This window comes from Lipophrys pholis (genome assembly GCF_963383615.2).
Source record: "Lipophrys pholis genome assembly, chromosome: 2".
NCBI classification, from domain to species: Eukaryota; Metazoa; Chordata; class Actinopteri; order Blenniiformes; family Blenniidae; genus Lipophrys; species Lipophrys pholis.
This window is the reverse complement of record NC_137636.1, coordinates 7777431-7800286: the sequence shown is the minus strand read 5'-3', so window position 1 is coordinate 7800286 and position 22856 is coordinate 7777431. Positions and strand designations below refer to the sequence as shown.

At 40.2% G+C, this 22856-nt stretch overlaps 1 protein-coding gene across 4 annotated transcripts in view; it reads left to right on the top strand.

Moving 5' to 3' along the window:
• The window catches only part of cdkl5 (cyclin dependent kinase like 5), a 47209-nt gene that overhangs the window by 17673 nt on the left and 6680 nt on the right, over positions 1-22856 (top strand). For 2 of the 4 annotated variants that reach the window (XM_080490025.1, XM_080490026.1), the window contains exons 4-14: positions 7475-7520; positions 7601-7737; positions 9752-9872; positions 11654-11713; positions 12722-12812; positions 14605-14707; positions 17599-17685; positions 18152-18232; positions 18573-18748; positions 19769-20625; positions 21256-21593. In XM_080490025.1, coding sequence (XP_080346151.1) covers positions 7475-7520; positions 7601-7737; positions 9752-9872; positions 11654-11713; positions 12722-12812; positions 14605-14707; positions 17599-17685; positions 18152-18232; positions 18573-18748; positions 19769-20625; positions 21256-21593 — 2097 coding nt within the window. Of the gene's footprint in view, positions 1-7474; positions 7521-7600; positions 7738-9751; positions 9873-11653; positions 11714-12721; positions 12813-14604; positions 14708-17598; positions 17686-18151; positions 18233-18572; positions 18749-19768; positions 20626-21252; positions 21594-22856 lie in introns of all 4 variants that reach the window. The other 2 variants (XM_080490024.1, XM_080490023.1) reach the window with 1 other exon arrangement.

Below are 22856 nucleotides of genomic sequence, written 5' to 3'. Positions count from 1 at the left end.
AATCAGAGTGAGAAAGGACTCCTGTAGGAGGAGTGACAGTTGCAGCAGGAATGAGACAAGAGAACTGACTTTATTGTAATTCAATTTGAGTCCATTAGTTTACTGATTTATGTGAATATGAAGCATGTCCACAATCAACCGTTGCTGTTCTTGGCAGCTCTTTAATCTGAGGTGTTCCCACCTACAACAACAGGAATTGAAACTAAACTGCTGTCAAACCGGACCGGATTTGTTTCTGATTTAAGAAGGAGTTGATATATTATGAAGTGAGTACTCAGAGTGCTTGGGGTTTTCCTGTTGTTGCCTACTCTATATGATCCATTCGCCGTGCCATTTGTGCATGTTTCATTCATTGTAGGCCCTATATTGGTCCTATTTCTTTCAGTGCAGTGTTTCATGAAATTTTCAAAGAGCCATGAATTATATAGAATGAGTAAAGTTCTAAGTATGCAAACGCGTGCATACTGGAGACATGAGCAGAGTGACATGGTAACCAGAACAAGAGGGGAAGCTGCAGCCTAACAGAGGCAGATAAAAGCTCAAGTAAAGGACATATCAGACGTATTAAAATGCAGAAAGCGACTGACTGTGAATGAGGAACTTGGCTTTCACATTTGCCGCGTCTGGTTTTCCAAAGATGTCAGTCTGTTGTGTGGCGAAGGCTTAAGTGTTTGTGCTCTGATGAGGCTCTTTGTTTGCTAAAGTTAAGGGCTGCATTTGTGAGACAAATGTTTCCCGTTCAACAGTAGTTCGTGAGTGAAAACAAACACTGGAGCATTGTTTCCTAATTTATGACATGAACATTTTATTTGCGGCGTGATTGTCAGAATTACAGCGGGACAGAGGAGACAAGGATCCCTTCGGCTCCGCTGAGTTACTGGCTGCTCCGTGCACAGATGGAAAATTACTTTAAAGCCAAATGCGAAATGTGGCAAAGATACAGTATAAACCAAGGATTTACTGTCTTGCAGCTTCCTTATCCCGACGAGACAGAGAGTGAGTAACCCCGAAAGACGAGAGACAAAACAGCAGAGACACATCATGGAAACTGTCATGGTGATTTATCACAAAATTGAATGATTCGGTGAAAAATAACAAGATTGGAAAAAATACAGTTATTAAATCAACTATTCCATTCAAACTATATATAATGTGGAGACTAAAGTCTAGAGCAGTGAGGCTCAATCATTTTTTCAAAGGTGAGCCTGTCCATTATATTTCTGTACATCTGAGTCAAACTAAAGTTGGTTTCCTTCCATATAAAGTGAAACAGCTCACTTTATCTCAGTAGAGGACACGATCAATATCGCACTGTAACTAGTTGATGCACATTACAGAAACATTCAAACATAATGAGCTTAAATCTTAATAACCACTGATTAAAAGCCCTGATTCATTATTATCATCCACACCTGCTTCTTTTATGTAAAAAAGCAAAACATTGGGTGCATTAAACACCTTTGACACGGTTTATTGCGACAATGGGAAAAAAGTTATTTAAAAGAAAAAAAGGCAGTGAATATTAGAGTTCCTGCTAATACTATGTTGAAATCGAAGTGTAATCATTTTTGATATGTAAGATATAGAGTAGAAATGAGCACTGATGAAGAAATCTCAACATCATTGTCTTGATTTGAAACTATAGTAAAAATAACTTTTTTAAAACGTGCATGTTGGTAAGTCTGCAGCTTATATTTGACGAGCTGCATGGAGCTTTCTTTGTATTCTCCCCAGTATAATTCCTCCTCATTCAGCCACAAGAAGACAACGTCATCTTGTTCTTTGCTCGCCGCGGCTCACCGCTTCTTCCAACCACTCCACGGTGAAATCGAGGAAACAAATATGGGGGGAAAGCCCCTTTATAGAAGATCCTTCTAGCGTAAAAAGTTCCCCATGCACAAAAATACTCCTGTTTGCATGAAATATCACTCATGGTGTTAGACTTAGTGAATCACCTGCAAAGACGCCAGGAAACTAAAAGTACAATCTATTTGCGTAAGCCTGCAAATTAACACACTTTATGTGAAATCTTTGTTAATCTGGCACAATATCGTTTGTCACAATTGGCCATCTTTTGTGTTTGTGGCTTAAAAAGCAATGGTCTTATCTAATATCAAAACTTGTACATAAAAGCTACGAGAACAACAGGTTGTGTCTTAGTTGGCTTCGTTGCTCCGCTGAAAGTGGACGGTGATACCGTGTGGTGAAACACAACGTCGAACACTTTTTCAGAATTATATGTGGTTCAGTGTCGCGGCTACTAAAGCTAAAACGTCCTGGTCTGTCGGAGCCTGAAACATCATGACAGGAGGATTATGTACTGGCAGAACTACAAGATGCCCGGTGATTGACTAACTAAACGCTAGACAGGAATATAACATGTTTATCTATTCAAAGCGGCTTTTTGTTTTACTTGATTGGTAATTGATTTGTCATTCTTCTGTATGAAACGTTTCTATGTGCTCATGTCAACAAGGCTTTTCCTTTTCTCACAGTTACTGAAAAGTGACGTGTGACATGTTCCCTGTTTATGTGGCAGTGTTGGGGATTCATTTCCACATGTAGACTCACAGACCCAGACCGTGGCAATAAATGCGTTTTAGCTTTGCAGCAAGAGAGCAGTTATTTTTACTTTCCTCAGCTGGAAGCAGGGCAAAAGAGCCGAGGGTGGCAGAGGAAGAGAGGGAGAGAAGCATCGTGTGTGTGTGATGGAGAGGAGGAGGTGAAGAGGGAGGCATTGAATACGAAGACTATGCCGATGGTAAATGGGTCATCCCGTTAGGAGTCTACAGCAGATCTGCACATGTGGCCGAGGCAAATCACAAGGCCCCCGAGCCTGGAGACGTAGCATCGGGCTAACACTCGGGCAGGTGATGCAGAACACGCTCCAACAAAGGAATGAGGTGCATTTTAAATGTGCGCTCCTCCATATAAATTATGTAGACTTTACAGTGCAGTACGTGTTTGATGGAACATTTAATTAGCTGCGTGTTTCGGTGCCAGCGTTTGTGCAATGTTCTGCCACTTTATGCAAGTGTTGTATTAGCGTATGTGGGTGTGTGTATGGAGGCTTATGTGTTATCTTGAATTTGTGTTTCAGGAGTGACAACAGCAAAACCTACATGTTAGCCAGTGTTTCCCGGTGGCTATACAGCATCTCAGAGTTATTGTTTTTCAAATTATTTTTCAAATTTTTTTATCAGCAACTCATTTGTTACAGCTTCTCACATGCTATTTATCAAAGTATTTACAAGCATTATTCTTTCTACTCTAACAACGTTGCCAGTTTTATTGCCAGATCTTAATTCCACAACAAGAAAAGGAGGTCCACGTGGTAATCTTGGTTGAAGGCAGCATTAAAAGAACAACACTTTTCCCCAGATTGTCCCTTGTCCCTAAGGGCGAATGGCTCATTAATTTCTTTATCTATGACAAGGGATTGTCCCAAAATTATTATTTTTTTTTAGATATTTTCAAATCAAGTCTCCTTTTAAATAATGTCAAACATGTGATGACTCATGCCACACTTGAGGGCATTTATTTATCTGCATCCAGTAGATCCATTTGGTTGAATTATCATTCTCATCCAGTAGCTTTGTTAAGCCAGTGCAGCCTCCAGGGTGTCTGCTCTGCACCAACAGCAGCGCCGGTGCCGACCAGAGCTGACAGGGCTGTGTAACACCAATGCAGGGCAATTAGCCACTAAAAATGTCAGCACTATGCTGACATTTTTAATGGCATATATATAGAACACTCCTTTACATTGAAATGTTTTTTTTTTTTTTTTTTACATAAATGCATCAATGTATGTATGTGTATGTATGAAAGGTGAGATCAGTTATCTGTGTGTGGTGGATCATGTTGTATGATGCAGAAAATATGAGAAAAGCTGAACAGAGGCACGCAGCAGATAGGAACGTGAAAGACCCCATTTCTCTGGAACTGCCTCTCAGGTGAGCCTGGTCAAGGGCATTGAGTAGGGCAACCAGGTAATAGGACAGGTCACAGGATGTTGGTTGAGAAGAGCGCTTGAAATAGACATGAAAATCTAAACTCTAAATCCAGAAATCTACCACCAAGGGTTTTAAATCATTATCTTACATATTGAATGAAGATCAGAATATCAGTCAGGCACAAAAATCTGTCTAGAAACATAGTTATCAACTTATTTTATTGGCTTTATATCATAGTTATACATGCATTTCTTTATGAAGACTAATGAGATTAAAAGTATTTGATGACTATGATGTTTGAATTTCTTTTTATATTTTACCCTCCAAACAAAGAGTATGGATAGTGTCAACAGATAAAAAAAGAAAGTGTAAATATAATATGCAGCAGTTGTTTTGTACAGTGTTGGATTGGTTAGCACTCTCCTCTAATGGCAAATCTGTCACCGGTTCAAGTCTGATTTGGGCTTAAGGGGACATTTTACATTTTTCTGTGAGGTTTTCCTCCCGTTTTCTGGTTCTGCCACCAGTGTAAAACATAGTCGTAGTCGAAACTCTATAATAACTTGCCTGTAGGTGGGAAGGTGAGCGTGAGTGTGTGTGATTGTCTGTCATTCCCTGTGATGGACTGGTGACTGTCCAGGACACATTCTCCCTTCATCCACACTCAGCTGCGATCACCTCCAGCAGCAATCTAGAAGATGGATGGATGAAATACAGCAATCGTACTTGTTTCCAATTCTGCCAAATCAATGTCAATTTGTGTATTGTATATCATCATATGTCTGTTCTGGCCTTTGTAAAACCATGTAATGGTAAAGCATCCACTGCCCTGTTCAATGTTATTGGCGGGGTACAAAGTGAAACAGTCGAGCGTAACAGGGAGCGGTTTATATCATCAGCAGAAAATTAGCAACCCCGAGGCTGTCTCTATGTGTGCTGACTAAACAGAGGTGGAAAAGGTAAATCAGATGGAGGTCAAAGAAGCCACACACAAGCATGAGCATCATCAGCAGATTATAAGGTGCTTCCACAAAGCCTGAAATGTCTCAGGTGGAAATGTGCCTTTTTTTTTTAATCTGCCTGAAAAACACTGTAAACCTCAAGCTTTGCTCATCTGTTATTTCTTTTTTCAATTAAAAAAAAGTAACTTTGCTCCCAAGATTAAGTGCCTTCGGAGCTGTAAATCCACTGGTTTTCATTTCATGTGTCTCTCAAGTGAAAATCTCCAAATAGACAAGTTTGTATTTGCAAAGCACATTCAGTCAAACAATAGGCTTGTGTGAGCAGCAGCGCTGCGAGTGACATGCAGCATCGCTTCTTCCCATCACCGGAGGCTGGCTGTTGTTTAACTTTCAGAGACAAAAGGGCAATAGAGGAGCACACGAGTAGCTGATGACACTGGCATCTATGCTGTAATTTTCTCTGGACATCTGTCCTCAGCCACTCCAACCTCAGGGTTCAACATTAAAAGTGAACAGGCAGCTCGACGTGAACCTGCAGAGTAATATCAGTTGAATTTGCAGCTCCCGCTCAGCTTTACTGCTTCATGCTGCCTTACTTCAACTTCACTGTTTTTGTTCACACTACTCCCTTAGTGTTGCTTTTGGCCGACGCAGGCAGCTGTTATGAGCTGTTATGAGCGTAAAAGCTTTCAAAGCCTGCTGTGCACTACCTGCTCCGAAAGACCGAGTATCAAACTGGTAACACAGGAGAACATTGATCAGCTAAAGAGCCAGATATGTTTTTGAAGAGGGCCCATTATGCTTTTTTCCCCCTCTTTTTTCATTTTTTTTCATTTTTTTTTTCATTTTGGATATCCAACTAAATAGCTTATAATGAATTCAAATAAAGGAAGTAGTGACCTGGAGTTTTGGGGAGCAAGGTTGTGGACGGATGTCTGTGGTTTGAATTCCTGTGCTGACAGGTTATTGTTATGGGTTCCTGAGCATACGGCGTAAAACCATGTCCAACCTGTAGATCATACGATCCGCTGTGGTGATCAAACAAGCAAACAGATAAATTGATAAAAGAAAGAAAGAAAGCTGTACATGGATTTCAGGTTTAGTAACCAAATCCGAAATAAGTTCCCGTGGGCTCACCACCTGCAGGAAGGTTCTTAATCGGTGCAATGTGATATGGGTGTCATTGCTCAGACTGTCACCCCGCGACCCGGAAACGGATAAGCGGAAGAAAATGGATAGATGGAAATCCGAAATAAGTGCTCAAAGCATTACTGAAGCACTACTTATAGTCGCTACTTAAAGTTGCTCCTTAAAATAGAAAAAATATGGAATTCTTTGATTGTGGGAATTCTGGTAACTTGTCCATAAATTCCAAGATAGCTCCAAATAAGTAAATACTTTGGTTTGTGATGACTAGATTTGAGTATATAGCAAATAGCTAATGAAAAAAAAAAATCACACAATCTCTGAAATTAATGATAATGGACAAGCCCATGTTTCATTTTTAGGTTTCGAAATAGCTCTGATGTGGTTGTAAACAAGTTCAAGTATGTATTCTGGAACAAGGCATCAATATGCTTTTCCCAGGTATTTATGAAAGTTGCAGCTCAGTCACTTTTGTTGTGTTCGCTTTGAGATTGTCATCCCTTTTGCTGCAGCTTCTTACTCAGCTTAAGCAGGAAAATCATTTCAGCCTTTGCAACTCATCATAAATCTCATTTTCAGCAGGGGGAAGCTCACAGCATAGCAGGAGTTTTCTATGGTGTAGTCTATTTAAAAATGCTGCTGAGAGGATAATTTCTTTTCGGTTTTGTCCTTCATGTTTTTCACAATTTCCTGACTCTGGCGTGAATGTAGCCAGAGGAGATCAACCCACTGAAATGTGTGATTACCCTGTGACTGTCCAGTTTGCAAAATTATTTCTTCTATTCTCTTTTCCAGATAGATCAAAAAAATGTATATATTGTTAAAGCGCTGCAAAAAAGTCATGATGTGTGGTTGTGGTATGTGGTTTCTACGAAAGCAAACACTCACCCTGGCTCAATATGGGTAGTTTAAAAGCATTTGAAACAAAGCTAGAGTGAATATCTGAATCGGCAACAAAGCCAGCAAGGTAAATACAGAAACCTGTACACATTTGAAGGAGAACTAATATGCATATGAAAGACAATGTGTGTTCTATTTTGTGTGTGTGTGTGTGTGTGTGTGTGTGTGTGTGTGTGTGTGTGTGTGTGTGTGTGTGTGTGTGTGTGTGTGTGTGTGTGTGTGTGTGTGTGTGTGTGTGTGTGTGTGTGTGTGTGTGTGTGTGTAAGCGTCCTGTGGTAAGTAAATAAATGAAATGAGAGCAACAGCTCTTGCATTGATACAGGAACAACAAACTGGGCACACTTTTATTTCTTGAGTGGGCAGGAAGTGAATTTAAATGCCCTACAATTGTGTTCTCCACACACTTTCTTTTTGTGCATATTTCTTTTATGTGTCTGTCTGAATTAACCTCCTGAAATCATTTTCAAAACACAATTATTAACCATTTAACGTAATTGTCTTATATTTTCACAGGAAACCAATGAGCTGGTGGCCATCAAGAAGTTCAAAGACAGTGAAGGTGAGATGAAGGACAGCGGCGTGGAGAAAAGAGGAACATGGGAAGGGTTTTTATCGTTTCCGTCTTTATTCCTTACACAGAGAATGAGGAGGTCAAAGAGACGACGCTTCGGGAGCTTAAGATGCTTCGGACGTTGAAGCAGGACAACATTGTGGAGCTGAAGGAGGCGTTTCGCAGACGGGGGAAACTCTACCTGGTCTTTGAATATGTTGAGAGGGTCAGTCAAATCATGCTGCCACTATCATTTGGAACATATTGTTTGTCATTTCACGTCACCACACAACTCAACTATTTGATAATCACTATCTTACTTATTTACAATATTGTATATACAACACCTTTCTACATATGTACATTTAGAAATATCTACACAAAACAAAGTGAAACATTTACAAGGTAACATTAACAGATATACACCGTTCAGTCCTGATATTATGAACAGGTGAAGTGAGTAATAAAGAATATTTCTTTATCACAGCACCTGATAGTGGCAGATATACAGTATATCAAGCAACAAGTGAACATTTTGTCCTCAAAGCTGACGTGTTACAAGCAGGAATAATGTTTTAGAGATTTGGACTAGGGCCAATACGTTATCTTCAAAACCACAGCTGTTACAGGTGTTTCCAGTCTACTGTCGTCAATATCTGTCAACAATGGTTCAAAGAGGGAAAAATGGCCTGGGCCATAGGTGGCCAAGGCTCACTGATGCATAAAGGGAGCAAGGCTGGCTTATGTGGTCCGATCCAACAGATGAGCTCATGTAGTTCAAAGTGTTAATACTTCTGATAGTAAAGTATCGCCTTGTCTAAAGATATGGTCCTCTGAGGATCTCCTGGCACATGGATGACCTTAAATAGGTTTTTAATCTGCTTTAGGCTGAAATATTCCGCTAACTAGTGATCTCTGGGAGCCCCCCCCCCTTTCTAGCTACTACACAGTGACAACAAGCAAAGGGATCCATTGGAGGGAATCCCGGCATATATACATTGTTCTAATAGACAGTGTCCAATATAAGGGAGTATTGTCATTAATATGGACCAATACCAGCCCTATCTAAAGGTTCCCTTTCACAGCTCCGGGCCTTAGGCAATTGCCTATGTCATTGCAATGCCTCTGGTTATGGCTGTTGTATAGTGTGGAAGTTAACACTCCGGCCCTGGTTTGAGTATGGCTGCTCTGGTTTCCTCCCACAGTCTACAAACATTTGCTTTAGGTTACTTGCTGCCTGTAATCTGTTGATGGGAATGGGAGTGTGTTTGCACTGTGATGATCTGGCAGCCTGCACGGGGTGGACACTGCCTTCGGCCTTAGGCAGCTATGATTGGTTCCATCACCCTGTGACCCTACGTTGGATACAGCTGAATAAAAGATGGATGGATTTATGAAGTTATGGATGATTGGTCTACAACGTGTACATAAGCTTCTCGGGCTTATTCATAATAGAAGACTAGTAGATAGAAATAGAATGCAGAAGTTTGTTTTATTTTATTTTATTTGTTGTTGTTTTTTTGCGATGGAGGGAGCGGGTTCCAGATTTTGAGTGGTGGACATTCGGACTGCACATACTTTTGCTTTTTATTTAATTTTTTGTTCTACTGTATCTGGACTCTAGTTTACTTTTAACTTTCAGCATGTTCAGACTGCTCAGTTAAGTGTAAAAAAAAAAAATGTTGCCATGGCAACATATGAACTATGGTGTTGGTGAGTAATGGTATTCCCCACTGTGATGCCAGGGTATGCAGCCAAGTGTTTATTTTATGAGAGGTTTTATTTTTGTACTGTAGTCATTTAGCACAGTGTCCTATGCTGTCCCCTCATGTCCAGGTTAAATTTCTTTAAAACCAGGCAGAGAAACTAACGGGTAGCAACAATCACATCGCAGTATTTATATTATTATCACTGCAATGTGTTTTTATGAATTCGTGAACTGCTTTGTACCACTGCGTGATGTGTAAAGATCTGTTTTATTAGTCTTCATATTTTTACTATTATTACTGCAATGTGTTTTTATGCACTTTTAATGTCTGGTGAAATGTTGTTTTCTTTTATTTTTTTTTTTATCATGGGACCCCAGGAAGACGAGCAACCAGTTTGTGGGAGCTGATGGGGATCCTAATAAACAATAAACAATAAATAAAGCAGTGCACACTTTCACCAAGTCAAAGTGTTTAACCCTCAGCTGCACTGCCGAACAGCTGCTACAGCTAAATGTTAACTATACTTCGCAGAATATGCTGGAGCTCCTGGAGGAACTGCCCAACGGTGCACCACCGGATAAAGTCCGCAGCTACATCTACCAACTCATCAAAGCCATCAATTGGTGTCACAAGAACGAGATCGTACACAGAGGTCAGGATCTTTTCTAACTCCCCCACCCCCTTTTTTTTTTCATATCTCAAAAATCACATTTTTATCTTCCAAAAGGAATAAAGCAACTTTTTGTCAATGTCTCAGGTCCAGATGACCGCTGCGTTTTCTCATCTAAGTGGAAGGAAATAAACATGCTTTTATTGATGGCTACTGTCAGAGGAAAAGCTCAGTGTAAACAGATGGGGCTGGCAGCAGCAGCACCCGGTGTGGTCCGGGCATAATGAACCAGTCCTGTCAACCTGCTGGGTGGGACGTAGCCAAACCAAAGGCTCACATGATTTATTACCAGTACCTTTCTTTCCACTTTTATTTTATCGGTGAAAGGCACAGAAACCACATAGAAAGTCATCCAATTCACAGATCACCACGTTTGTCTTTTCTGAACTGAGACTGTTGCAGTGACATCTATTGCAAGAAAATGTGAATTATTTTTTTTTACATGTACTCATGATGGTAATCCATGAATACATTATAAGTAATTATATCCTAAATACTACCATACTAAAGAATTGACTATTTTTAAACAAAGTATTTCTATCATAATAAAATTCTATTCTAAATGTGAACTTTGTCTGCGAATTACAGATACATACCATGTATGCTACTGAGGTTGTGAGACAATAGAGATTTTGAGTTCAGACTGAGTTAAACTTTGCATGTCTTTGCATTGGTTTTTCACCAAAGAAAGTTGAAATATTTTAACCAGACTCGGTGCAGTTAACAGCAGACAGGGAACAGGACACATTCGTATTCAGACAGTGCATTATAAAAGCAGAAACAGAGACTCAAAAATGCACTTAAATGGCAAAGTGCTCATGTGCCATCTCCACCAAAGTTACAGTTGACATTATACTCTGCCCAGAGTCATGTAATGTATGTAGGAAAGACTGTTAACAAATGTTAGAAAGGGCAATACATTACATTACCGTAAGCTGCTCTCAGAAAACGTAAAATCACAGCTGAGGAATGGATGGGCGGGTGAAGACGGAGGTGAGGAATGAATCATTATTAGATTGCTCTATACAGAAAACAGACAAATATGTAGTTACATTCATGCCACTTTAACAAACAAAGGGTCGCTCTGTTGTTTCAGAGCAACAACATCCTGTTTAGAATCTGAGCTTGAACTTTCCTCTGTGAGTTTACTCTCAGTACTTCCGTCTTCCTTCTAAAAAGGTCATGCATCATGAGTTAATCAAGGATTTTGTGATTTTCTGTTTCACCTTTTCACTGTCCTGTGATTGACTGATTGACCTCGTCGAGCTTTTTTCCCAGTGAACTCCGCACCTCTAATCCTACTGGGGGAGAAAGTGGTTTTATTAGTTCTCTTTTAAAAAAAAAAAAAAAGGGACAATAAATAAATAAAAAATTAAAAACAACTCAGAAATATTGTATATTTCAGTGTTTTGAATTTTCCAAGGCACATTTTAATAGCAGGTTAACATCGTAGCTGTGCTGGTGAGCACTTTTACCTCATGGCGAGAATATCCGATTTTGTGTGGAGTTTGCATATTTTCCCTGAATGTGTGTGGGTTTTCTCCAGGTGGTCCAATTTCCTCGCACAGTTTCAAGGTTTATTGGTGGTTTTAAATTGTGTACATTTGTATGACTTTTCCAGGATGTAAACTGCTTGTCGGTGTTCAAATTGATGAGAGGAAAAACAAGTAAAATCCATGAAGAGTCTTTTATGAAATTGCTCATTCAAGGGAAGTGTAAAATGGTTGAATAGTGATTCGAACATGCCTATTTCTCTTTTGCAGATATCAAACCAGAGAACCTCCTCATCAGCTCGGAGGACGTCCTCAAACTCTGCGACTTTGGTAATTCTTTGGTCCTATTACGTTCTTCACAACCGCTGCTTCATGTCTATATTCAGTTTTTGAGATTTACAGGTGGTGAAGTCCATCAGTCTTTACACAATACGCTCATCAGACGACCGTAATCCTCTATGAAATTAATCACGATAACAGAGTGATCCAGTTTTCTGATGGTGGTTTGTTAGACTTCCCTCTGCATGTGCAGAGTCATTGTGATAACTGTGAGATTTACAGTTCTATCTGTGATTCGGTTGTTCCCAGTTTGCTTTCTTGGGCTCACTTTACTGTGAAAAATCTCACCAATAATTTGTCACCTTGTAAATTGTGTATCAGTAAGATCAATTCTTCCAACTGGTAAACGACCACCGAGCTCTGTAAAATAAACACTTCAATTCAACTGAGTTTCATAATCATATAGTTATCCCATGGCACTTCAAATGATGATGATTGTAAATTAAGAAAATAAAATTGATCACTGATAATCTGCCAAAGGTATTCCCCAACAACCCGGGGGAATATTTGGCACGTGCTTTCAATAAAACCCAAACTAATAGATTACAGTATATTGATCTTTGCTTTTATTATTTTAGACATTCCCTGGTGTGTCTTCCACATTTCGATTATTATTTGAAAAATCACACGGTCAATTAGCTTTGCATAATTGGCTCATGCAGTCCTAGTGAGTCAACTGAGGTGAGATTTGTTTGCTATTCACTGTTGGAGCTGGCGCTGTGTTTATTGTGACTTCTCATGCTTTAAAAATGGACTCTCTGTGCACCAGTTTTCAGAAGCACAGTCTCGGACTGCCTGCAGTGGAACAACTAATTAGGGGCTGTTCGCAGGGACAGACGACCACGTTGTCACTGGAGCTGTCCACAAAAGTCCTCGTCCTTTTTAAGTTTTACCACAACGTCAAGTGAACGACTGACTCAGTGTTATCACAACCAGAGAGCTGTATGTCTTCATATTAACAGTCTAATCGATGGCATTTGTTGAATTTCTGTGTTCCAGGATTTGCTCGTAACCTGTCTGAGGGAACAGACGCCAACTACACCGAGTACGTGGCCACAAGGTGGTACCGCTCACCCGAGCTGCTGCTGGGGTGAGTCTGCAGGAGGCTGAGGTAGAAACCAGTCATCTCGACGCCTGTGGAGTTTTTGATGATTTTCTCAGAAAGGCAGATATGTTTTTCGGAGACTCACCAATCCATCTGGGGTCCCCCCAACCCCCCCGATGATATCGCCTACAATACTGGAGTTCTGATCCAACACTCATTTTTCTCAAATTAAACTGTCGCTGTCAAACTCTTTTATGATGCTCCAACCCGTACAAAATAAAGAATTCAGTGCTTCAGTTCATAACATCAATTATTCAGTCATTTGTGAATCATGTTGAAGAAATAAAATAAGAAAGCCTGTTTAAACATTAATCCCATGTGTCTGAATGATTTTGGACCTTTTTATTGGTCAAAATAAATTGTTTCATAAATGGGACTCTAGTTTCACTCACTCCTCACTCCAATCAGGATTGTTAATCGGAAAAAAAAGAAACTGACATTTAAAAAAAAATGCTAAATCACATTTAAAATCAAGACAATTAAAGCCACATCATTCAAAATGTATAAGAAGACAATTTTTTAAATAAAAGAATGTGAAATAATGGTAATGTGATGACAATATGTTTGCCACATATTAAGTGAAAGTAATAACTCATCTGCATGGAAACAATAATATAGTCATTTAATAAATCACTGTATCAACAGTATATTTAAAACAATGGTAGTGGTGGAAGAATAAATGAAGTAACCTGAGTGAATGTTTGTACGCATATTGCTAATAATGTGCCATATTGCAAACAAGTGAATTAAATTATCATTTCTGCGTCCTCTTGTTTGTTAAGCATGTATTTTCTCTCTTTGTCAACCGCTGTTGCATTCCTTGTTCCCATTCACCTACATTTCTAATAATATCCCAATTGGCCTGACAAAGAAAATTCAAGATAGACAGTCTGAAACTCCTCGAGGTGCCAAAACAAAGGGCTACTCTTCGGTTCATCTCAGCCAAACTACTTCAATTACAATTCCCTCTATTTACAACTAACAAAGGTTTCCATGACGACTACTGTTTCAATGATAAGAATTAAGGGAAATTGCATGAGCTATATTGCACCGTTAGTGTTTTTTTTAATTTTTTATCAATTCATACACTGGTCTCCATATGAATCTGCATATTTCCCACAGCCCATAATGGCCTTGTGTCTTCAAATGAACAAATATGACTTTACAAACCATTTGTGTTGCGACTCTTTCCACTTTGTTTGTGTAACGTCTCCACTCGGATCCCCGGGGGAAAAAAAACTGATGATTCACCAGCTTTATTATGACCTAAACAGTCACAAACATACCCCATCTTTAAGATTAGACCTGTGTTCCACTGTTGATTTCATGTGCTTATGTTGTTTTGGTGCTTTTGCTGCATTGAATGTCCGTTCGAGCTTGGAGACAGCTGAACGTCATCTAGCCTCTCCGCTGTAGCCTGATTTAGTAAATGCCCTGGAACATTTATTGAGACAGCGTTTGAATACCGCCCACTCAAATACTCTCTCCCACCAACACCAACGCTCCGGTGCTGCCAGATCGCTCACCATTTCTCACCAGACTCCTCAGCTCTGCTCCCCCAGAGATGACCATCTCTCCATCAGAAACATCCATCGTTACGTCACACCACCGCCTCATTCCTCGAACCGTCTTCTTTTCATTTGGTGACTTTATTTTCATCCCGATCCTCCTCATCCTCTTTTTCACCGTCCTCGTTATCACCGTACCATCTAATTAACAAGGTCCTTGTCGGCGTTTCTCACGTGAACGGTACTTTGTCTGTTTTTCTAAACGGCAGGGCTCCCTATGGGAAAGCTGTGGACATGTGGTCTGTGGGATGCATCCTAGGGGAGCTGAGTGACGGACAGCCGCTGTTTCCAGGGGAAAGTGAGATCGATCAGGTTAGTTAGCCCAAGTAAAGGTAAAGTGGCAGTTAATTAAAAAGCTTGCTTTCTTTCTTTCTTTCTTCTCTTTGTGATGGTCTGTCTGGGAATTAAAAATTGTATCTGAAAGAAGTACGTCTCTTTGATACATGAACCTCAGAAATGGCTTTAACAGAGTCTATGTTGTTATTTTAATGTAATTGTTGTAGTTTTATAAGCTGGGAGTTCTCACAAAGGTTATTTTTTTAACTAAACACATGGACAAGTAACTTACATCTGTCTTTTGATTGTTTCTATTTCATTATTTTCATAATTTTCTAGAAATTGTGATGAGCATTTTTGTTTAGTTTTTTGTCCGTCTGAAATATACTTTAATCCTTTTTTTTTTTTTTTTAATTACATAATCACAAGTTTGTCAACAGGGTTTCTGACACTTTGTAAAAGAAAAGAAAGCTTCTGTCTGAGGACCCACAGACAAATCATCAGTTAATCGAAGAAGAAGGAGGGAAAAAAACCTCGCAACTTAATGAATTGATGCAGACAAATAATCACTTTGAACCTCGGCATCCAGCCACAGCAAGACCTAATGGATCAGACATCCACTTCAGCTTCCTAACCATTGTAACGGGAAATTTATGGGAACAAGTGCATCCTTTTCAGGTCATTGCACTGGGACACATTCTGTCCTGATTTCTGTCATTATCACCACTTTCATTGATACGAAAGTGCACAGTAACGTCATGGTGACGCAGATACCTCAAGCCAGAGACATTTGATCCAGCTGATGTCGTTGATGTTCTGGTTGTCCGTCAGGGCAATGAAAAAAATTCTTATCAAAATATTACGTTTTTTTTTTTTATTAAAAAGGCCATAATGTTCCCTTCAGCAAAATACAACAAGTAAATTGGTCACATTATGTCACGTCACGTTGATGATACACTAATGTTTGTTTCATTTTTCATTTTTGTGAAAAAGGTTTATGACATATGAAGAAATTCTGTCACAAAATAATGTAAAAGATGGTAATCTATTGGTTTGGTAACAACAAGGGTAAAAGGGCTCAAGTCCAGAAAACGCCAATCTCACCTTTATTATTATTTCCTGTTGTCTATGCATTCTCATTTCCTGTTGCATGATAAGAGGACATAATTACTCACAACAATGTCAGAGCCTCAAAAGTCCTACTTACGGTGAAAATGATGCATGTTTGTGTTAGACTAACTTATTTAGTGCTGTTCAGTACATTTAATGTTGTCTGTATGCGCGAGGTCTGTATGTATATAGCATTATAAACTGTAGGTAATGAAGATCATCTTCATCTTTTCATATTGATGCCCTGTCAGATGCAACTTTCTATGAGATTCCAATCCCAATGTTCAATCACAGGCTTTATGCTCTAACTTGTAGACCTATATTGGTGTTACTTGTGTATATATTTGAGGTTTAAGTACAGAAAATAATTAGAGTAACATTTCAAGAATAATTAGTGAACAAAAACTTCCCATGATATGGTTAGAATTCATCCATAGTGTTACATTTCTGATACAGCCTGGAGTTTCATTTTTTTTTAACAGAACTCTTTTTATTTCTCTCTTTTTCAGTTTTATTCAACTTTTTTTTTTTTTTGCCCACAGTTCTCAATTTATTCGGAATCCAAATGAGGTGTGTTGACATGTAGTCAGAGTCCCATTGAAATTATGTTTTATATTGTGGCTAGTATAATGTGCAGCAGTGTCTTCAGACTTGTCCACTTTAAAATCTCCAGGCCCCTCAAAAGCCATCATCATTATTCAAGATTCTGAAATCTGATTAGTTGAAATGTTTACATCAGTAAATGAAAAACTGTCCATTGATCATCTGTGCCGATTCATACAACTCAGGGTCGCCCAGCAAAGACAGACACACGCTCGTGTTTTTAGACTGTGGGAGTACCTGGAGTATCTAGAGCAGGGGTTCTCAATCCCGGTCCTGGCGGGCCGGTGTCCTGCATGTTTTAGCTCTCCCAGCTTCAGCACACCTCAATCTGATGTTGAAGTCATCATCAAGCATGTGAAAAAGCCAAGTAATGAGGCCTTATTGCATTCAGGTGTGTTGCAACTGGGAAAAACCTAAAACATGCAGGACACCGGCCCTGGAGGACCAGGATTGAGAACCCATGATCCAAAGAAAGAAACCCACTCACCCACAGGCAGAACATGCAAACATGCAGCCTCCACATAGAAAAAGTGCATGTAAACAGAAATTCAAAGCAGTCAGCTCTTGAACAATCTGAAAAATAGACGGGTTAGACTGCAGAATGATGAGTTAAAGACAAGCAGAGGAAAAGTAAAGCATTTAGCACCAAAAGAGACAAACATTTCCAAAGAATTCTTCAAAATATCAGTGGAGAGAAAAACATCTACATTCACACCTGTGTTCACACAGTGGCCCAAAACACACCTGATATAGGTGAACAATTAATATAGATGGAAGTGACTGACCAGTTTGCCCTTAAGTTACAAAACAATAGATTTGTCTTTAGGTACTGTGATCTTGATCACAAGTTTTTTTTTTTACTTGGCTTGTAGGGAGGCAAAAATACACTCAAGGCCGATTATGTCGCTTTGCTTTGCTTCATCATTGAGTCAAGTTGTCATGGAAATATACTGCAAATGCCCCCGTAACGTTTCCTTTTTTTTTTTTCAAACCATTTAAAGGTTTCTCGTCCACAAATAGACTTTAAGGTAATTGCTATGTCAACAGCTGATTGCAAAGTCATGAATTGACTTCAGATCTCATGTAAATATTGCAAACTTTACCTTTTTAAATGTTTGGAAAATCTTTGATAAACTGTTCAAGGAGGATTTCACACATTGTGCTCCGGTTAAAGGAAAACTATTATCTGTGGCATTGTTTCTTTTTATCTACAGCTTTTCACCATTCAAAAGGTTCTGGGGCCCCTTCCTTCTGAACAGATGAAACTCTTCTACAACAACCCTCGATTTCATGGGATCAGGGTAGGAACGCACTTCTCCTGCTCTTCATCTTGTTCCTCCTCCTCCTCCTCCTCGTTGTCCTCGTCCTCCTCCTCCTTGTCTCTTTCCCTTCTCCCTCAGCTCTTTCTCCTTCTACATTTCTCTCTTGTTCTCTCTTTTTGTGGCAGTGTTCCCAGCACCATGACTGAGTGGATTGCTATGACTCATGAGATAGGTGGTTGGTGTTCAGTTTAGCAGCAAGAGAAAATGTCCCAGAAGGCCGAGCAAGACTTTACGTGTGTGTGTGTGTGTGTGTGCGTGCATGTTTGTGCGCCCGTGTGTGCACTTAGTAGTTTGTTTAGTGTGATCCAGTGATAGATTTCTATGTGCAAGGTACTTTTTACTGGCAGGAACATGTAGTATGTGTTGTCAATCTTCATAGTAAACTTCAATGCACAGAAAGAAACAGGTTGGACAGAAATCTGATCCGGTTTCTATGTTGTGCCAGTTTCCCTCAGTTACTCATCCTCAGACTTTGGAAAGACGGTACCAAGGCATCTTGAGTGGCTTGATGTTAGATTTGATGAAGGTAAAATAACATTTGATCTTGAGATCCATCCACTTGTGTTTGCATTTATGCTTTCAACATGAATATTTGTTATTATTATTATTATTATTATTATTATTATTATTATTACTACTTGGCATCTTTGTATATCTTAAAGTACAGTCATGTATTTTGTGAGGTAGATTTAAGAAGAAGAAGTGGATTGTATCCCATCCTATGGTAAAAAATAATTGGTTTATTGAGGTTACACATCCCCTAACCCCCGGTTAAATTTCATCCTGGTTGTGTTATAAATAAAATCTGAGTCACAAGCCACTGAAAAACATCCAACACCTCCCATGTGAATGTCTTCTCCGACCAGAATCTGTTGCTGCTAAACCCCACTGAGCGCTATCTAACGGAGCAGAGTTTGAACCATCCAGCCTTCCAACCTCTGAGGCAGGTGGAGAGAGAGCGGCCTCCTCCGGCGTCACCCAACCCGCCTCGCTCCTCCAAAAGGAAAACACACCATCATGGAGAAAACACAGTTCCTACAAGGTTTGACATTTATTTACTCCCTGTCAGATTTAAATGAATCAAAGATCACATAGCTGGAATCCTCCAACTCAGTCACTGGTTGGTACACACTATTCAATGTAGATTAGATCTAAATAGGCTTTTCTCAGCCGCACATATGTATTCATCTAGATTAAACAAAATTATAAATGCAGCTTTTTTTCCAACATACCAAACGCCTCTTCTTCTCTCTGTTCATCTGTGGCTTCTCATCTTTTAATTAATAGAATGCATTATGAATTGGCCTTTTGTGCTTCAGTTGTTCAAATGTTGATGTAATGCAAATGTATCATAAGTATTTTCCTTTCTCTGAGGTTTAACTTCATTTTATGAAATGAGGAGAATTAGACCAGTTTTGTTTCATTTTTAACTCGCAACCTGATTAATATTCTAAATTGTTGAAGCACTGAACTGGCAGCATGCATGTGTGCTTCCTTTACACATTGTCTTTGTTTTAGTAGTATTCAAAGAAAACCTACAAGCAGAGAGAACATGCAAACTACACAATGAACACCCCCCCCTGACTACATAGTCATGCATCCTCAGTTGATTTATATAATAAAATATAACTATTTCAAATTATATTCTGATGTTTAGCAAAGGTCCCCAATTCAGGAATTAAACAGGATAATTCTCAGTTGATCTATAACTCTGGGAATCTGTTAGAAACAATTTGATCCATTTATCATCAGGACTTGTCAGATTATCAATGATGAGTTATTGATATGTTGACACTTTATTGCAAATATCTGTAAATACACTTCACGATTTAATTAATCCCTTTTTTAAAGTTCAGGCTGCACCTGAACAGCATTTTAATAAAGCTACTTTCTTTTGTTTTCACATACTTTTCTTTGAGAGTTACATTTACATATCTATACAGAACAGTATTCATAATATATTCTAGAGATATAATAAAAATGTGAATAATTGTTGAGTGTTCATGTGGTTTTCAAAATCTATAACACTGGTAACCAATAGTGCCTTCCTTTGCTCCTCCAGGAGTCACACGAAGAGTTCGAGCCGGCGCTCCAACAGCAAAGAATGTTCCAGCCTCCCGCGACACGGGGACCTCCACCACCTGGGCAATGAGAGTTTCCTCAATGGTAACAAACTGCCTCCGTCCAGTTTGAGCCCCACGCTCCACCACAAGGGCCAGTACATGTCCCAGACCCTCAACCGGTCTCCCTCGTCCAACAAAGACCTGGCAAACAACAACCTGCCGCATCTCCTCAGTCCCAAAGAATCCAAAAACAAAGAGTTTGATTTCACTTTGGGACCCTCCCCAAAACTGCCTGACCAGGGACACGGGGGAAAGTATGGCCATGGCAAGTCCAGCTCCTCGTCTCGGTCTCAGCAGCAGCAGCAGCAGCAGCAGCAACAGCAGCAGCAGCAGCAGGCCGGGCGCCACACTTTCCTGGAAGGTAAAACCAACACATTACAGTCTGGAGGAGAGAAACAACATGGCCGACATGCTCACAGTATGGCCGACTCTGCGCACGGATCCATGTCATCGTCCTCTAAGAGTTCAGCTTCTTATCTCAGCCTCTCGAAGAGCCACAGCGCGCTGAGCGACGCCAAATCCGTGGGGAACCTGAGCGACGGCAGACTCCACCCAGACGACCCAAACTCAAACGCATCGGGAGTGGTGGGACCGGGGGGCCGCTTCTTCCCTGTCAGCTGTTTGGACCTTAATGCCCCTTCAGGTCCTCCGGGGCCCCCCGGCAGCCCCTCTGCCCGGCACAGTGATCGATCCGGCCACAGCCCCGCCTCTCGCAGCGGCGGCAACCCCCGCATGGAGAGCAGCACACTGGATTCCTCATCCCGACACAAATCCAGACACAAACCTTTACCGCCAGGTAGGATTCAGGGTCAAATGATCGCCTTTTTTTTTTTTTTCCCCCCCCAAGTTTATAATTAGTGCATCAAGTAGTTCTGAGAACACTACTAAATATATGCATATTATGAAGGAAACTAAACATTCCTGAATGATGCAGTTCTGTGTTCTCTCCGATTGTTTATCGAACACTTTTCCAGTATTATTTGTTCATGTGTAACCAATGAAGCATATATGTACCACAGATCAAGGAGGAGCATCAGTATGTGAAGCACAAAGGAAAGCTTTGAAGATTGTTTTTTACATGTACACAAAAGATAAAAGGCCAACAGAGGATCTCAGGACAAAAACACAACCAAATACAAAATACAAAGGCAAATCTCAGTGAAAAAGTTGCCCCTCCTAAAACAAAACTAAAACAGCAACGCCTTTTAAAAACAGAGAAGACTGAAGTGGGGAGTAGTCATACAAGTGGAAAAAACAAAGCAAAACACAGAAACAAAACACGGGATCCTGAGGATGTGGTGTAAAATGTTGATAGTCGATATCTTAAAAATGATGTGAATAAAGTGAGGGTTGAAATAATTGATCAAAATACAACATAATCAGTTTAAGATCTATCGAGTCTGATCTCTCCACTTTCTTCCAGAAGATGCTGGTGCTCCAGAGCTTTTAGACCCCGGAGGAGCAGGGATGCCCTCCACCCACACTCTGCCTTCTCCACATGAGTCCTATCATTACGGCCTGGGCTACACCTCCCCCTTCTCCTCTCAGCAACGGCCTCAGCGCCACTCCATGTATGTGAGGAGGGAACGCCACCGACCGCACGGGGTCGAGACCGGAATGGCCGGCCTGCCCGCCCCGGGGCAGGCCATTCCCACGCGAGCCAGCAGCCTGCAGCTTCTCTCCCCCCAGCTGCAGCACCGGACCACCCTGACCGGACACTCTGTGAGCTCGTCCAGAGAGGACTGCACCGACGACATGACGAGGGTTAGTGGCGGCTGGTGTGGCGATCGTAACCAGAAAGCTTCTTCCTAAAATATTCACAGTGACAAAGGGGTTCATGCTCATTCGTGACTTCATTCACTGGTATGAGTTATCAAGCCGTTATAACAGATTCTGTGGATTTACCATTTTGTAAGCTGTAAACAACTGTTAAAAAAAAAATGGAACGAACAGTTTATTCTAAGTTTACTTTAAGTAATTGACAAAAATGTTGAATTTCAATGCCACATTAATGAAGATATCAAAACATGACTTTCCTCTTTGGAAAAAGTAAATGCATTCTTGGCATCAGAAACTAGTGATGCTTCCTTTAGCAGAAATAGCCTTCTCGTAGGCGTTCTGCAGTTGTCCACCAGTTTCGGTACAAATTACAATGTCCTAGTCACTCTTTGAATTTGAATTATTTCAATTACAGGATTTCTGAAAAATAATTGCATGTGCTGCAGATTTAGATCCGTTTGTAACTTTCAAGACAAGTAATACATATTCTTTATGCTTTGTCTGCAAGAATCACGCATGTAATGAAAGCGTGAGATGGCTGCAACTTATAGATAAAACACAGGGACTATAAGCTCTAACACGTTATTGTTGAGCGGGAATAGAAAGGACTCGAGGTGCGGACGGGCAAACAAAAGGCATGTATTAATAATTAAGGGAAATTTCAGAAAACAAAAGGGCTTCTTACTGTGAGGGAACCGAACCAATGTCATATATCAAGCATGAACAGGGTAAACAGCTGGGGACACAGGCCATGAGCAGAGAAAATGATCAACAAACAAACAGAGGATTCACAATACAATATATACACACAGTGGGGAGACAATGAGATGCAGCTGACAACAATAGCGGGATGAAAACAGGTACAACAAGTACAAAACCAAAATACCAGGACCATACTACACAAGATGAAGCAAAGAGATCTTGGTGGCGTTAATGATGTTGAGAATGTTTCATAAAAAGTCGTTAGTCATTGATTATATTATTAAAGAAAAAATATTCTATTAAAGGGAGCATTAGAGCTTCCTTATTTAACAAATAAATAGTTTAAGAGTCCACACTATGAATTTCTATGATGTGTGTGTGTGTGTGTGTGTGTGTGTGTGTGTGTGTGTGTGTGTGTGTGTGTGTGTGTGTGTGTGTGTGTGTGTGTGTGTGTGTGTGAGGGTGGAGGTTTCACAGGCTGACGTGTGCTTTCAGGGACTGTCAGTGTCTCACATTGTCATTGCCACTGCTTCATGCTGCTTCTCC